At 38.8% G+C, this 17,550-nt stretch overlaps 1 protein-coding gene across 2 annotated transcripts in view; it reads right to left on the bottom strand.

The window, feature by feature from the left end:
• MRPS27 (mitochondrial ribosomal protein S27) overlaps window positions 1-17,550 on the bottom strand; it is a 46,485-nt gene that overhangs the window by 23,872 nt on the left and 5,063 nt on the right. For both annotated transcript variants that reach the window (XM_055698511.1, XM_027807499.2), the window contains 2 exons: window positions 14,800-14,870; window positions 12,778-12,836 (listed from right to left, as the gene is read on the bottom strand). In XM_055698511.1, the coding sequence (XP_055554486.1) occupies window positions 12,778-12,836; window positions 14,800-14,870 (130 nt within the window). The remainder of the gene's footprint in view (window positions 1-12,777; window positions 12,837-14,799; window positions 14,871-17,550) is intronic.

Here is a 17,550-nt window from a genome sequence, read left to right as displayed (position 1 = left end):
CAAACAGCAACTTTTTAATGGTGCCTAATATGCAGCCTAAATTTAACCTGAGACAAAATTAACGTAATTTTGTCAGAGATCTACTTCACTGATAGCTGGAGTCCACATTGTAACGGTGTTGTATTTTTCATTTATCCTACACAAATTCTTTATGCTTCACAAAATATCTCCCAGAAATATATCACACACTAGCTTCCAACTACTCTAATGTTACACCCACTAACACAACCCTTGACACTTTTCTGCTTGATCACAGTTCACCTTGCACAGATTACAAGCAATGTATTCTCCTGGCTTGAGTATCAAAGGCTGCAATACAGAAGCATATGAGCCAAACCGTTTCTTCTGCAAAGTTGTTCAGTTTCGTACCACATCTTAACATAAGCAAAAAGGCAGTGCAGGCAAAAGTGCTGCAGGAACACAAATACTGAATGGATCTTAGTAGCCAGCTTAAGGAAGGGAAGAGCCAAACCTTACATTTTCTGCTAAACATTTTAAAAACGGGATTTGCACAGTCCAGGTTTCATCTTTTCAGATTTGCTGCCACAGTCCCATAGTTCAAGTTAACCTAATTTTAACCTGCTACCTGTGCCGTTTTCATTCTTCACTGGAGGAGTCTGATTTCCTTGCGCATTGCTGTCTTTCTACAACCCCATGCCCAAAGGGGAGACAGAGCTACATGATAAGCTGTTCAAGTAAACAATTAATATTAAGCATAAACACCTGCAACAGAGGGGACAAAACACCTGATGCTCAATTCTAGTTACAGCCACAGCCACTGTCAAAAAGGCAACCACTTCCAAAAAGTAAACCATGAGTACATAGCCAGATCCTGGCTACTGGGTAGCCCACCATGAATGGGTTTTTATTTAATGTCATGTCTGAAAGATCAACAGCTTATTGGTATTTTTTTGTTCTTCCAACCATGCATTTTCCTGAGAAAAATGTTTTTAACAATGAAAACAAAAAATCCCCAGTCCTTCCTGATACACTTTTAACCGTTCCCTAACCACAGTAAGTTACCCAATCTCCTCAGTAATTCAGAGGCTAACTTATAATAAGCATATCTCTTAGTGTATCTAACTTCTTCCAAGGCCGGTGGGACAGAAGTGTCCTTTATTCCACTGCGTATGACATCAAGCACATGGACCAGTAAGCAAATGAAGGATAAACATGGCAAAACTGACTCATGCATTCTGTCAGGCAGTCTGAAGTTTGTGGGCTCTTACCAGCTGACTGTTTCATTCTTTTTCTTTTCAGAGAAATGTTGTACCATCAGATCTGTTATTTGAAGAGAGAGACAGTAGGTACCTCACTTTACATACTGCATGTCCTGCAGTACAAATGCTCCCTTCTGTAGGTAGATACAAACTGCACAGGAAAATGAGGTTGTGCTGTTCAAAAAAGGCAGAGCATTTCAAAATGCAAGGGGATATTTTTTTGGTTTGTCCCCTTTTGAGATAGGAATGCAGCCGAGACTGTTAGTTATAAATATAAACCACAACTGGTTTTGCTTCTGCTGAGAAGCAGCACATGATTCAAGGCCAGGATGCCCCGCCACTCCGCCTTGTTGCAGTGGCCTACTCAGACCCTGTATTCAGGCTCTGAACTGACACTTACAAGCATTCAGTTCTCTAAGGCACACAGAATGCAGGAGGCTTGTCACCCACTGCGCAAGGTAACAGAGAAGACAAGGGGAGGAAAAGACTGCAACTATGGGCAGTTATGTACTACATGTGTTTCAGTCTGGCTTTTTTTTATGATATCCCTCCAAAGAATCATGATTTCCAAAACACAACAGTTATCTCACATGAGATGAAATTGCTGCTTTGATTTAACCTGGACAAGGAAAACCGTGAAAAGGAGTGATCACTGCAGGATAGTAACTTCAATGGAAGACAAAAATAGAAACCTCTTTGCAGAGAAAGCAGTGTACCACTTCTGCTGCAAATGCTCCTGTCATGCTCTCACCGTAGCCGCTATACCTTGTCCACTCCCAGTTACATGCTCCAGCAGCCAGTCTGGTTTGTCAGAGCTCTGGCACAGGCAGTGTAGGCAAGGGAACGGGGAGGGGTGTCCATTTTACTTCCAGCTGTCTGCTGCCAGAGGCCACCTACTTTGCTTCTGGCTGGATTTAGAGCTGCTCTGCTCACTCTCCAATAAAGCAAAGTAGAGAGTGGCTGATTAGACTGAAGAAAGGAGTATTTTTTCCCTTTGTTACATGGAAACAGTAGTGAAAGAGGAGAGATCAGGATTAAATAAGAGACAATCTGAAGAGGATAATCATAAAGTTGACTTCAGAGATTAAACCCAGCTTTATATCGCACCAATTCTTGGGAAAAGATATTACTCACAGAAGTGCAAAGCTGCTTGCAAAGCCAGTTATCCACATCTGCACACTTTTGTCTTGACAAGCTCTACAGTGAAGGGTGAAAACAAAATAAAACAAAAATCCCCATTCATTTTTCAACAAAAGAAAGAATGCTTACTGTTGTAGAAGAATGACTGCAGAAGCGTGGCCTTAGAATCTCTGAAGATCTGCACAATCCAGGCCTGGTATTAGAATAGGCCTGTAATCAGAACTGTACTGAAGTTGCTGTGCTGAAGTTAACAAGAAAGGTAGCCTTGAGCTATTCTTGAGTCCTGAGACCAAGTAATTATGTTGTGCCAACAGGCCGTGGCTGTAACAAGCTACAGCTGCTGGCAAAGCAGGTGCAGGGCCAAGAAAGATGGGGACCGGTCTGGCAATAGAGGGAGTAACAAACTACAAGGCTGCAGCACAGCAACACAATTAGCTACATGGATAGAATGCTCATTTTAGTCATGATAACTAGGGGTGTGAGAACCGTGCGCGTTTAGAGACTACTACCCAATTATATCTCTGCTTTACGAATATGCATGTGTATCGGCTCTATGTAAGCAGTGTTAGAAACTAATAAAGTTGAGCAAGATGCATAACTCATATTGAGTGTCTTCTTGACTCCGGTGAACCCTTCTTCCAACATACTGTGTCTACATTTACAGCTGAGAAAAATGGGTTTCTACCAGCTGCTCTCCTGTACACCCCTTCCAATCTTAACACCACACCCAGGAAAGCATTCTTTGTTGGCTGTTCAAATGCTCCCCGAACTACGCCCTGGATCAAATCCTCACCTGTGGGTCCAAAGAGACAGTACATGGTTCCCTCAGCTACCAGGAACCTGCCTCAATCTGCTGAGGACCTGGCACACATGCAGGTGGCCATGCACCCCACATGCACATGGATCAATAAACTATACAATAAACTATATAATAAATACAAAAAAACTATACAATAAAACTAGGAGGCAAGGACAACTCTAGCACCTTTCAAGGATGTGCAGCTCAGCATCCCACAAAAACTGTCAGGGCAGAGAAGATGGAAACCAAATGCTGTGAGCTGCCGCAGCATTACTGCTGAAATCACCAACTCCACATTTAACAGAGCTCCCCTCAGGCTTTCAAACTGAGGTAGCAAAGGGAGACAGGGAGGTAGCTGAAAAGCCTCTAGGACACTCTCCTTCAGGGACAAGGGACACACCAGGATTTTAGGAAATAGGTAAAGAGGATATCATCATCTCATAGGATGGGCTTAGGCTTCTGTCTAAGCTTTCCCCACTCCTTCCTGTCCTACTCCCCACCACACACACCCCCAAAATAAGACTAAGGAATGCATTATTCTGCCTAGGAACCAAAGATTTAGCAAGTAAAGGACAGAAACAGAAAAGAGGTAACAGGGACTCTGCCAAAAGGAACAGTCACATGTAGCTGAGCAGAGCGACTGGAGCGTTTGGTACAGATAAGCACTGAAAATGCAACTGGCCTCATTTAAGCAGTCAGTATAGATACGTATCTGGAGCACGCAGCTTTAAAAATAGCTCACTATTAAAACAGCATTTAAACAACCAAAAAAGCCCCACCGACCCCACCCCCCCCCCCCAAAATAGGCCCTCTGAATAACAATTTTATTTTTCACTTGGTTACTGAGCATCTTACATTCAAAAATCTGCACCTTGATTTCCCATTTCTGGAAACCAGAGGGAGTAATAACCTTCAATATCACCCGAGGAAAATGTTACAACTTTATGAGCTTTGCTTATCAGTACCTCTAATCAATTACAGCAAAGCATTGTTTTGTGGGTCTGTTTGCAATACAAGCTGTTTCTCCCCTTAGGGACTAGAACACTTTTTCACAGGCATGAAATATATCTATGCATAAGCAGCCATAAAAGTTGAGCAAATGTACCTACACATTTTCATTTTTGTTCTGCACTTTAACACTTTTGGAGATTTCTGAAGAAGATGCAAGTTATTTAGAAAAAATGAACTATTGGAATCAAGCAACATAAGCTGACAGACTGGGCCCAAAAAGACATCTACGGCCTGATGCATATAATCAGGTAATTTTCTGAATGTTCAGTAACTGATTGTTGACCAAACATTTTCAGTCCTACAAAAGCATAAAAATCCATTTCCATAAATAAAAACAGCCAGCTATTTGAAAATTAACATTCCAAATAATTTTTAAGCCCAAGAAAGATCTATGCTGAAGTAGGTTTCTCCTCCCTTTCACAGCAACTTTGAGTTTGCTACAACCATTCTGTCTGTAACTGCATGTAACAGAACCAAGGAAGATCAGATCTGTACCTGTGATGCATTACTTCAGCCCTTGTCATGGTCATCTTAAGTGTTTTTTCCATTTCCAAAGGTTTTCACTTTCTGGAACCTGCATCAAATCTGCCACCTGTTACTACATACCATGCAGCAACATGCATCAAAACCACAGATACTCTCAGTGCACCACAAAACAGATACTTTACTGGATCACTGGATTACTAAGTTGAACATCCTCTCTGTTACCAACAAAGCACAGAACACTTTTCTTGACTACTAGGAAGTCCAATAAGATGGTGTAAACCTTTTTTACTTACTTGATCGGCCTGTGTTCATCTTACATGCACTGTGGAACACACCAAGCTTATACATAATTATAGTATGTTTAAAATTAAGATCATTTTAAAATAATCACAACCACTGGCATTCCTAAGAATTTTCCTGCCTCATCTGGAAGCCTTTCAATGACTGCTCTGTCTTGTGACATTTAAACTGTTCAGCATTTTGAGTACATGCTGGTTCCAGTAGCACAAAAACCCGTAGTTCCCAAAGTACAGGATAAATGCTCTCCCATCTTTAGTCTATTTTGTTATTTTATATATGATGTGTGAAGATAGATGAAGTTAAAATCGCCTAACGTTTCCATATGAATGGCTACCCCCACTTTTGCTCACACCACAATCTAGTACTACTCAGCAGTGTGACTCAGTTAAGTTAAAGCTAAGAAACACTTAACAGAATTTCTATTTGAAATAAACTGCTCACAAAAAAACCGCCCCAAACCCCCTAAAACCCAAACCACCACCCACCTACTGTAATTCAAAAATTTGCATTAAGTATCTTTTTTCCTCAAGAAACATGTATTTTACAGCTAATTTTACCAGCAGGCTACCACAGACTAGACAAAGTTACTAGCTAAGCAACTGAAACCAGAATTTTTAATGACTGTTGTGCCTTCTACAGCTGCAATTGTAATATATTCTTTATTCTCCTATGTTATGTTTAGTTCAGCTCAATAATGAGCAATTTGTGACTGAAAACTGCAGGAATGCATGTGTGCTTGCCTCTTCTAAATAAAAAAGGAATGCAAACTGGCACCCACAAATACTAAAATCCTGACATCTTCAGAATCTGTTTAATTTCACCAAATAAAACCAAGATTTCCTGCAGTTGATAATTTTTAAATGCAAAACATGTTCTGATAAATGCTTTCCACATCTAAAATAATTAATGTTTACATAATCATTAAAATGTCTACATTTGCAAAAAAGTAATATTTTCATTCAAGTTTCTTTCTCAAGAGTTGCTCACATCAATGAAAAAGAGCAGTCTGCTAAATGCTTTTCTTTTAAAAGATAATCAAATACACAAATGAAATGTGTATATAAGCACCCGTTAACCTAGTAAGTACTTACACAAGATTGTCTCTTCGCCCAGTAAAAACACAGTTCCAAATTTGGTACAATCATTCCAAAGAAAATCAGAATAGTTTAAAGGGTTACCAAAAAGCAACAATAAGGCTTTGTTTAGAAAGATAAATAAAATTATAATCATGAAACATCTTTAAAGTCTTTTACTTGAATTAAAGTTTCTTGCTTGCTGATTTAAACAGAGCTAAGATAATTCTAATTCTAATCAATTTATCTGTTAAAAACCAGCTCTGGTCTACAGCATGTCAAGATTATTCCAACACTGTAGTTCATCATTATTTTTCCTGCTTATTTATTTTGATTCAAAAAGGAATAAATACTTGCACCCTAAAAGAATTAATTAGGTTGACTGCTAGAATAACCACAAAGTTAGTAGTTCCCAAAGAAAGGATCGTGGCAGCTCTGGGTAGGGTTGTAAGCCTAATAAAAAGTCAGTTTTTTATCCTAGTAGTTGTTATCTTTAACACCACTTAAAGGGAAAAGATTACTGTACTGCTTAACACAACTTGGGGAAGCTCTAAGAAAGGGAACTCAACAGAAACAATAGCTTTATATGCTTTTTTCTTCTATTTACGTGGATTTGGAGCTGCTGCTGGCTCTGGCTGCTATTATTGCTCAGAGGCTGTAATGGAACCTGAAGTTCCTTTCAGGGGAAGCCGGATGGTGATAATTCTCAAGTGTATCTTTACAATTATTAGTCATCAAAGCTAGAAAAGGAATAAATGCCTGCTTGTGCTTGTGTTTTAAATTCTGAAGCTTATAAAAGGCTTTATTCTGTCTTGGTCATTTGTATTCATATGAACGGCTCACTCTACATTTTTTCTGCAATTCAACCTCTGTCTAGACTTTCAGTATTTCTAAAACATAATGCAAGATCTGCCTCCAGATAGGCTTTTTGTTGGTGCAGCAATTTACAAAACCACCTTTAGAATGCCATTGGATATAGTGAAATTGACCTTTAAGGTGAGCATGAGTCAAACTCTGAGACAAAATTGCCTTTCCTCCTTCAAAATATACTAAGCATAACATTAAAGATCTGTTCCTAAATACTTACTGCTTACATTGTACTTCAGTCTATTTCCAATACTATCTACTAGATGGAATGCTCTGAGCTGTTGGCAAGAAAGATGCTGGTTGAAAGATACGAAAATTCTGCTAATATTATATACAAAAATTCTGCTAATACTCTTTTCTTGCAAGAATAGTAATGAAAGCCCTTCTCCCAATACTAAACGAAAAGTCTGTCTACATGGGATGTGGACTGAGTCAGTTCTTTCCATTTCTGAATCTGACTGGTTTTATCTTTGTATCTACTCCAGAAATATTGGGGGGAGGGGAGGTGGGTGTGTTTGCCCATACATGTGCAAACATACGGTCTGTTTGTAGAAGGCTCCTTCTTTTCCTCGTTTTAAATATAAAATCCAAATGCTTATCCCTTTAGCATTGTAACATGAAAAAACTAAAAGATCAGTGTTGAAGGGAAGTCTTCCAACATTTTCTGCTTTATTATGCAGTGACTAGAAAATTCTTGTCCACTTTCTACCAAGCTTAAAGGAAAGCGCAGACAAAAGGAGAGAGAAACTATGAAAAGCAGATGGCTGAACAGGCCTGTGTTAAAGGAAGAAACCTTTCTGAATGCTTTTCAGTGTTGTATCTTTACCGATGGTTCTCCCCCTTTACAGCACAGTTACACTGACTGAGCACACCTACCCGAATGAGTTGTGGTTACAGGATTAGGCTGGCTGAAACTTGGCTCTGGGTTGAAATGTAGTTGCTAGTTATTTTCTCCAAAGATTCCTACAGCTCAAACTCTGAGAAACCGTGGACAGACAATGACAACAAAGAAACTGTGAAAGATGACAGGGAGAGTAAGCACATGCGCCCTTCTGTGCAGAAATGAGTGAATGCTGTAGCCAGAAGACAGTGGAGTCAGTAAGACCAGAACACTTAAATCTGACAGCACTAGCTTGGACAGTGATCAACAGTTCTTCCCATGCAGCAGCATCACACACTGGCCACCATAATGGAACAACATTAAACACAGGTATTTCTGTCATTCACATGCAAATTACTGGAACATTATATATAACATTGCAAATGAAGTTATTTTGGATCGCTCAGCTGAGGCAGGTGTCCAAACTGGTGAAACATGCCATTCTGGCTACAAAGTGTATTTTTCTCTCACATGCTTCCACCACTTCTCAGTATCATTTCACAACACAATTGCTATATAACTTGAATAACAGGCAGAAAATTATGACTAATTTTTTTAATATATCTTATGGGTTTTTTTCACCTATGTATTTCTCTGGAGGTAGCAAAAGCCAAGACCTGATGGACTCATGAAGTCTATGTCAGCTACAGCCATAGCACAATGAAAACATCAGAAACAATACGTTGTAGTATTGTCTCTACATCTCTTCTCCTTTTTCTGTTTCTGCTGGAACAAGTTAATGGTATTCATTACATTCTGTAGATTTACATACAAGAAGAAAATACCATATTAGTGGGAATGAATGCCATGCAAAGTATATTTCAGGAGTTAATATTTTTTTCCATTGTGATCATTTATTACAAGCAATACTTCAGAGTAACTGAACATTTTCAGATGCTAAACTGCTTGATAGGCATTAAAGTATCAAAAACTGCAACCCCTGCACCCACAGAACAGACATGCAGATACTGATAGTGCGGGTGAAACCTATACGTGATGTTGGACTAACTACTAATACACTGGCATGATAAGGAATAAGCACAATTTCAGATATATATGGAGAACACTACAGTCCCAAAATGATTCAATGGATGAAATTTGGCCTAACAACTGTAACTTGCTACCATGAAAGATATAACAGCATATCCAAGAGTAACTTCTAAAAGTCTGCTATTACCCCATTTTGCGGTTATAATAAAGTACTGAGCCCAGGTAACAAATCCTGAAATCTGGAAAAAACCCTCCATTTCCAAAAAAGCAATTATCAATCAAGGAAAGGCAATGAAAAAATCTAGGTAGATTGTGCAAGAAATTTGCAGAGCACATGCATGCACAAACATTAACATTTTACAGACAGTATGTATACTTTTTTCTACATAGGGGGTCATGAGTTTAATGCAATTAAAAATCCTCCTGAGGAATCTCAACATAAACTTCCCCAATTACTTTCAAACACATTGAAGATCTTTGTTAACATAAAACCTACACACAGAAACAGTAGTTACCTCACCACAAAACCTCTCTCCATTATGCTAACTTTTCTATGATACAAAAAACACCCTGACTTGAGAAATAGTGACATCTCGGTGAGACAGGACAAAGTAAGGAGAACTGCAGGTCTTTGATCTGGCTGAAAGTGCTCTGCATTCTGATTAGCATTTCTGCTGGGATCCTAGGAGATGAAAGGATTTTTTAAAGTATGACAGTTAATGGAGGGGGGGAGGTATTCAGAAGAGAACAAAAAGAGGAGCACTGAAAGCAGATGATGTCATGCCTCAAAACGGCCTTCACCATCTTACTGACATGTTCCACAATGTAGCACAGAAGTTTCCACACAGCTATTCTTGACAGCTCAAGATCCTCTGTGGAGACCATATGGCTGGAGATCCACTGCTTTAAAAGGATGAAAAGTTGAAACAGGTCTAAATTTTGCATTTTGCATTTAAGGACCCTAAATGCATTATGGGAATGCTCCAGGATACTACTTTTTGACACTATGTTCTACCTGACACATAAAGAAAGTCTCCAGTCTACAAAGCCTACATTACACTCTCATTTTCAAGAAAACCCCACACAGCAAGCATGGACATGCCATTTACTTCCCCCTGATTCTTCCCACAGGCACAGTTTACCCTTGTGTACCAGGAACACCTTCCAACCCTGTAAGCGGCCTTGGAACTGACCACCCTTCACCTCAGATTGCCAGAGGCACCCACCAGTGGGGAGAGGCATCAAAATCTCCCCCCTATACTCTACAAGCAGTTAAGGGGAAAAACACTGGACTCTGGGAGCATTCTGCTTATTTACTTTCCGACAAATCCACATACAGCCAACTTACCAGGCCATGTACATGCAATGGATACCCTGGAAGATATAAAAAAGCTTTTTGCTGATAGTTTCTCTTTTTTCAGAAGCTTACTCACCTTAAATAAGTATACAAATTGTGCTTTACACTGTTTTTCATTAAGCCAGAAAAAGATATTTCTTGTCAAAGTTTCTCTGTTTTTTAATTCTCCCTCTCTACACCTCCTTTATGTCTCATGGTGTGGCCACTTTTGTAGGACTTTCTCTGTGTTACAACATCCTCCTAGCTGCAAAGAGGTATTTTTATAAGCATGTCCTCCATTTGAATTCCAGCCTAAGTACAAAATGTAAAGAACAATAAAAGGGGCCTTGCTGGTACCAACCACATCTCCTATTTCCGGAAGTCAGCACACTTATTTTCATTTGAAAAGGGAAACCGATGTTATAATTGGGATTTTTTCATTTTCACATGAATTACAGACCTTTGTATACTGTTTCACTACCTGCATATAAATGCATTTTGAAAACAGTTTCATGGGTCACACTGAAATGCAGTCTTCTGGAAAACTGATGCTAACATCACTAAAAGACTACGCATTTTGCAGCACCAAAACAAAGCAGAATTACAGGGACACACACAAAAAAATTCCAATCAAAGCATGTCTGACAAGCCATGCAACCCATCAGTACCTCCCTATTCTCTCCACACAGACTACTAAAATCTGTATCATTTACAAATGGTCATACTTGATGTGCACATAACTATACTCTCACCAGCTGCAGGAGAATTATTTCTTAGAGAAACAAGCAAATGACTGTAATTACTCTTGAACTGCAAATTTCTCCTTTAGAATGTGTTTTTAAGGATAACCCCCTGTATTTTAAACTGATGTACCATTCAGGCACAAATGAAGAGTAGGGAGGATATTTACATGTTAGAGATTCCTATTCTATTCTCTCACTCTTACTACAGAACATACTTTATGCCTCTAATTTTTTGTCATTCTCTCTGAACCTCTTTTTTCAAGAAGAACCAACCTGTAAGACACAGTACACATGAACACCTCAATCTGACTATCTCGGTTTTTTTCTGTACCGTTTTGAGACGCTGCAATTAAACTACCAAACTTTCCTCTTGGCGTCAGGGCATTCAAAGGTCTTGTCACATCCCTTACTGTACAGGGCCCAACTCTGTCAAAGAGAACTTAAAGTCTGTGTGGCACAATGTACATTACAATCTTCACAATTAATAGCAAAATGTACTAATAGCACATCTGAAAAAAAGAAAAAAAAAAAAAAAGGCTTGTCTTAAACTGCCTTTACTTTCTCTTGTTTTCATCTCACATATTGCAAGACTGATTTCTGACCCCAGATTCTTACAGGACTAATGAAATCTTGATCAGAGGAATGAAAGCTCCACTAATCTCCTCTGTGAAAGAGATTCTTCTTCCTCCTTTTATTTTTTTCATTGCAGCATATTGCTAGTATTAGCAAATTGTTTTTCTCGTATTTCCATCTTGAAGCTCTGAGGTTCAGATACTGTCCCAGCAGTACCAGAGAGTCACAGAGATCTGAAGCCTAATGCAGTCATGCACTTACAACTATGCATATACTTAAAACAGCCATCCAGTAAACTTCTTCATTACAATAACAACCATTATTATTTACAAAAAACAACCTGACATTATTTTTAAAGGTGCTCTCTCATGCACTTTTGACAGGCTGTTACCTTCTCCACCACAAAACCTGGGTCTCAAAATGTGTGTGCAAACATCTGTAAAAGAACTAATTTATTTTAGTGATCAGCAAGAATTACTGCCCTCTTAAAGTCAATATTGAGGTGTATTGACTTGAAGCAAGCAAACACTCACCCTGACACTAGCAGAAAAGGTACCCAATATACTAACATAAAAAGAGTTGCAGCAAACCCTAACAACCCATGCATAAAGTGAACTAATAGCTTACCTGGGAATATAAAGTATTAAGGGGATAAAACCCAAAACTACACAAAGTTTCTTCACTGTAACAGGCTGTGCAGAGAAGTGGTAGAGCCATCATCCCTGCAGGTATCTAAAGACTTGTAGATGTAGCATTTCAGGGCATGGTTTAGTTGTGCACTTGGCAGTGCTTGGTTAATGGCAGTACTTGATGATCTTAAAGGCACTCGATGATCTTAAAGACTTTTTCCAACTTAAACAATTCTATGATTCTGTTTAGCCTTGCTGACTTCATCATTACCACAGCATGCCTGTTCTCATTTCTGTTCTTTCTAAGGGAACAAGCTTCCTTGAGTCCTACACTTACACATGCAAATACGCATACAGCCAATTTAGTTAAATTATGACTTAAGAGAACAACAAAGTATCTGAAGGGAAAAAACTGTAAACAAACATAATTCCATATAATTTCAGCATCTCTAATGTAAATCATAGCTGGAGATTTTATTAGCCACTCAGTGGCTCAGACTAACATTCTGGACAGGAGTCCAATGCCAAACATCCAGGAGGGTAGCCATAACAAAGGAGAAGTTAACAAGAAGGCCCTTAGCTGCAAGTAATAACACAAACAGCTGAACATACTTTGCAAAAGAGAAATGAAAAGCAGTAAAGCTGGAAAGCATCAGCCTTAAAAGGGCAATACTTTGTGGTATTTACTTGTATGTCTCCCAAGTTCCTGTTGTGGGGAAAAGATGCTTACTTGTAAAGGTAGTATTCGGCTTGATCCACTTCTTCTCGTGAAGAAATGTTGTCAACAAACTGTTTAAAAAATAAGAAATAAAAGCTTCAAAGGGAGCATTTGCAAAATATATTATAAGAAAATGCCACTTCAGTAAACAAAATACATTTGTTTGGCATATTTAGGTGCCTGACAGTACTGGAAGTCTTCAAGTCTTTGCTTGCTCCTACTCAGGTTTGGTCTAGACTTCTCCAAGTCCAATATTTTTAAACTGAGACAACTCCCCTCCTCACCTCTAAGAAATGTTACAAACCTTGAAAACATGGAGACTATAATATAATTATATCCATATAGCTCAGTACCCCATATTTTTGCTACTTCTCTCTGAATTCTTTTGCTCTTTAATCACAACCTTTGAGAATACATTCAGTTCCTTACTTTTTCCCCCCAATTCTGAATGAGTTTAGACATGCCTTAACTTCTTTTTCTAAAAAGTATTCTTTTCCCTAAAGTTTGCCTGTTGTGCCTATTCATACTAAAAATTCTGAAGGACAGGGGCAACAGCATTTTTTATTTCACCACACATACAAATAACGGTAAGAAAATAAAATCACGTCCCATGCTGTAAAGTTTAAAAAGCCCTCATTTAAAACCTTGTCTACTCCAGGCAATCTTCCAAATTCACAGTGCTATCAATTACTTAAATAAAGGCCAAGTTTTCAATCAGACTTCGTCTTACAGTAATACTGAATCCTGTTTTCCTGTAGGTTTTATTAACATAAAGATGCTGGAACACTCAAGTCTTCCTAACATAACACCTTTAGCTCAGAATACATAAACGTGTTCTCAAGGTCAGTACTTCTCTTTATCCTAAGCATAAGCTAAAAATAAGTTTCAGCTGACTAGTACTTGCTCTCCAGTTTCTTAATTCTCCTTGCACACTGTATACATGTAGGTCTCATCATCTGAGTGTGGCATTAGCATGCCTGTGCACTTAGTTTATGTTTTAGAAAACAAGACTCTGATGTGACCTCCAGGTATTTGAAAGTGGGACTTTTTGACAGTCTAGAAATGCCACTTCTCCAGGGAAAAGGTCAGCCCAAAGCAGGAACATGAACAAAGGGAATAAAGCTGGTTAAGCAATAAAAGGCAGAGGAACCCATTTCCCCCACAGACACTGTCTCAGAAGCAATGATCAAGAATCCCTGATCTGTATAAATGCTTTATCTTGTAACTGTCCAAAATTTCTGTGACTCCCCAGTTAACGGTATCAATGATCCTAATTAGTGGTGTTACTGAGGAATCAGGGTGGTGACTTAACTTTTTTGGATAATCCTGGAGATTGAAATTAACTTGTGGGTTTGTTTTAAAAAACAAGTGACATTTATTCTCCTTCTTCAGTACAAACACACAGGGAACTTCAAACCACATCTCACATCCCTGCCTTCATTCCCATTCCCTAGATTAACACATCCAGAGGACAGAACTGGTCACTAAATCCAGTAAAAATAATGGGTTTGCTTATCCCATGGCCAGCATTTGTCCTGCCTTGGTCTGCTAAGCCAAGGAAAAAAACCACTGTAAAGGCAAAATGTATCCCTATCCACCTCTGCCTCACTCTGAAAGGAGCGTGGAAGTGGAGGAAGATGCACACAGACGGGCAGTGTAATAACTCACTGTGTTCCCTTAGCAGCCTGGGTTCTTATGAAATGCCTGAGGAGGCACTAAGCTCTCACCAAGACAGAAACCACACGAAGGCAGGGAACATATATTAGGGAAATACATAGCTCAGTAACAGAGAGGCCTGATTTTACTGAGAGAAAAACAAATACTGTTTTGAAGACCCCACAGTCCAGGTACTAACTAATGAGTACAAAGTAACAATAAAACAGCTTTACACAGCAATTTAACAGCATTACAAGACATACATGATCCCAGAGCTCCCAGCAGAGGTGATACCATTCATCCTCTCTTTACTCACTTGATTTCATAAACATTTCACTGTCATTTCCATTACTTTATGATTGGGATTTATTTCCTTACCCGGGCTATTGTCAAAGAGCTGACAGGCAGCTTTCTTTCATAGGTTCTGTCCATTAAGTGGGCTAAGTCAGCTGGAGAAAACAGAAAAAAGAGTGCGTTTAATCAACTAGCATTACATGAAAATCTGCAGAGCTATCGTATAACCTAGAATAGAACCTCTGCCCATGAAATAAAATACTGGCTCCTTATTAACATCTTATTTTGAAGGTGTATGAAAACAGTACTTCCAATTATTGTTAAAATATTTTAACATGGAAAGGTTCTTAACACAATGATTTTAACTTATTAGAAAGAATGGGAGGAAAAGCAAACTACCCTATAATGCGTTGGATGAAATTAGTGTAACAAATATAACTCATCCAAAAAGACTGAGCAGATGTCTTTAAAATTCACACTTGCTTTCAATCTTAGCACATGCTGGACTGTTCTTTTGGCATGGGTTTGTCCTTTATTTTATGGTAAAACAATGAGACACAGAAGCAAGACACATTCACAAACAGCAGTCCAAAGAAATCCTGTTACTCAAACTGGACACTGTGCCAGTACCTAATTTTATAGCATCCTGCTCCAACAGCCATGTAACAATGTAAATTTGACCATACAGGAACTTTAAGCTTCTGACTGTTGAACAGGTAGCCAACCATTGCATTTAATGAATTTAATTGGAAGTTAAATTAATTTAGTTTTGAATTTTAGTTTTGTACTTTTCCTGGAAAATAATGACGACTCAGGAAAAGTAAGCTGTTTATTGTATGCTTACTGTCAGCTGTTTGATTCTTAGCTGAGACATGAACTGATGATATTCAATCTATAAAATTTAGACCTCAAGCATTTTCTTTTTCTATTCTCCTGCACCTTGCAGGACCAGGGCTTCAAAATATTCTCTCTGCATCATTAACACCTTACTTCATCCTTTGCACCCCAAGACTTCAAGTCAACCAGCCTCTCAAACTCATTTTCCAAAAAGGTCACCTGGCCTCCATACCTGTCAATGAGATGTGAGGTGTGTACAGCTTGAAGCAGCACATCAGAATTGACTAAACTTCTACTCCTGCCAAGCTGTCAGGGGCAAGATGCAGCACTAGCAACATGCTGCATCTCTGAGGAATGCAGTTCATGTATGGTCTGTCCGCAAAACACGTGACATCACTATTCTTCATTTTAAAAGCACATCTGCATAGCCAGTGGAAGTCTACAGGTAGTATACATTTCTAACAGTATGAATGGCATTCAGAGCTACTCTGATCTTAATACTGTCAAATTTCAACACATATGCAAAGATCTTTACAGTAAAATGACAGAGCCTTGATTTGGAATAAAATGGTTGACTCTTAGTCTGTACAATGCTGCTGTCCACCACACAGCAGCCTTTCATGTTTACGTAATACCTTCCTTCTTCAGGCACTTCAAGGTGTTCTTCAAAACACAAAAAGAGCATTTATCTCTGGCTGAGGGAAGGCAAGCATTTCATCACCATGAAAGCAAAGGGAAATCTGGGATGAAGTTACTGAGGCAATTACCAGCTCCTATGACATACAATCCAGAATGCTGAGCTGATGCAGGCCACCAAGGCTGTGCTATACCAGATAACCACTAAAACAGCAAATAAACTTTTTTTAATGGTAAAGAAATCTCTGCAGGAATATCCTTACAAGTGTATGTATTTGAATGTATATTCCCTGTCTCTCCAGCACTCACAGAGGTCATGATGGAGCATGTAGGTAAAGACTTTGGGGTACTCCCAGTAGCACTAGAAGTTAGACAGAATGGATGCTTTGGCAAAGTCCACTTGTCAGGAATCAACAACTGGCTAGATCCTTGCCTAAACATACTAAGCTAACTGTCATCTGACATTATCCATCTGCATTTTGAGATAGCTGGAAAAAAGTATCCATTCTGGCATCTGCTATGTTTGATGACATAGTAACATCGACCTGAAACAGACAACTGCATGGGCTGGGAATTCACTTATCTATTCCAGAACTGGGTTTGTTATGCATTATCCTCTGAAAACTAAGATGATACCATTTTGGGCTGTACTCAATGCCTGTGCTTGGCACTTTAGGTGCTCATGAAAATGAAACGTCCATTTCAGGAAACACTGAGTACTTTAAGTAGAATATAAACCAAATGAATACAACACTATGAGTGGAAGATCCCAAGACTGGTAGCTATTTACACATTTACACACAAGCCTCCTTTGGGAGAGTTCACACATACAATTTTAATGACTGACATTTTATGCTGTCTACAAAGCTGGAACTTTCCATCAGAACTTCAGCATGGAAAGCAACATGAAGCACTTAGCCATCAGCTCCAGTACAGGAGTCACAACAAAATGAAGGCTGATCAAACCTTAAAGAATAGAAGACAAATCAAATTAATAGGAAATCTAGCTTTGTTTCCAGACAAATTGCCATGTCTGCTGTAGTTTCTAGATAGGAATCATTTGCAGTAATTCCTCCCTGTTTTTTTTTCTCTGAAGAGCACCTAAAACCAGACTATTTTTCTCATGTTTATGATTTAAAATAATACAGCTACCTTTTGTAAACCAAGTTTTTGCTCTGTAAGTTGCTATTCAATAATCAAGACTAAAGCTTCTTCTTAGTTAAAAACATCCTGATAGAAGTACTAGAATGCAGGAACATGAATGCCCAAGTCTCCTAGCACTGTTGATAGTAAAACCTGAGCACTAACACTGGTTTATAAACCAAGTGTTTTAATGGCCAAAGCAAAATTAGATGTACATTC

Source organism: Falco cherrug, chromosome Z (assembly GCF_023634085.1).
Source record: "Falco cherrug isolate bFalChe1 chromosome Z, bFalChe1.pri, whole genome shotgun sequence".
Classification (NCBI taxonomy): domain Eukaryota; kingdom Metazoa; phylum Chordata; class Aves; order Falconiformes; family Falconidae; genus Falco; species Falco cherrug.
The sequence above is the reverse complement of the archived record's forward strand: the minus strand, read 5'-3'. Positions and strand labels throughout refer to the sequence as shown.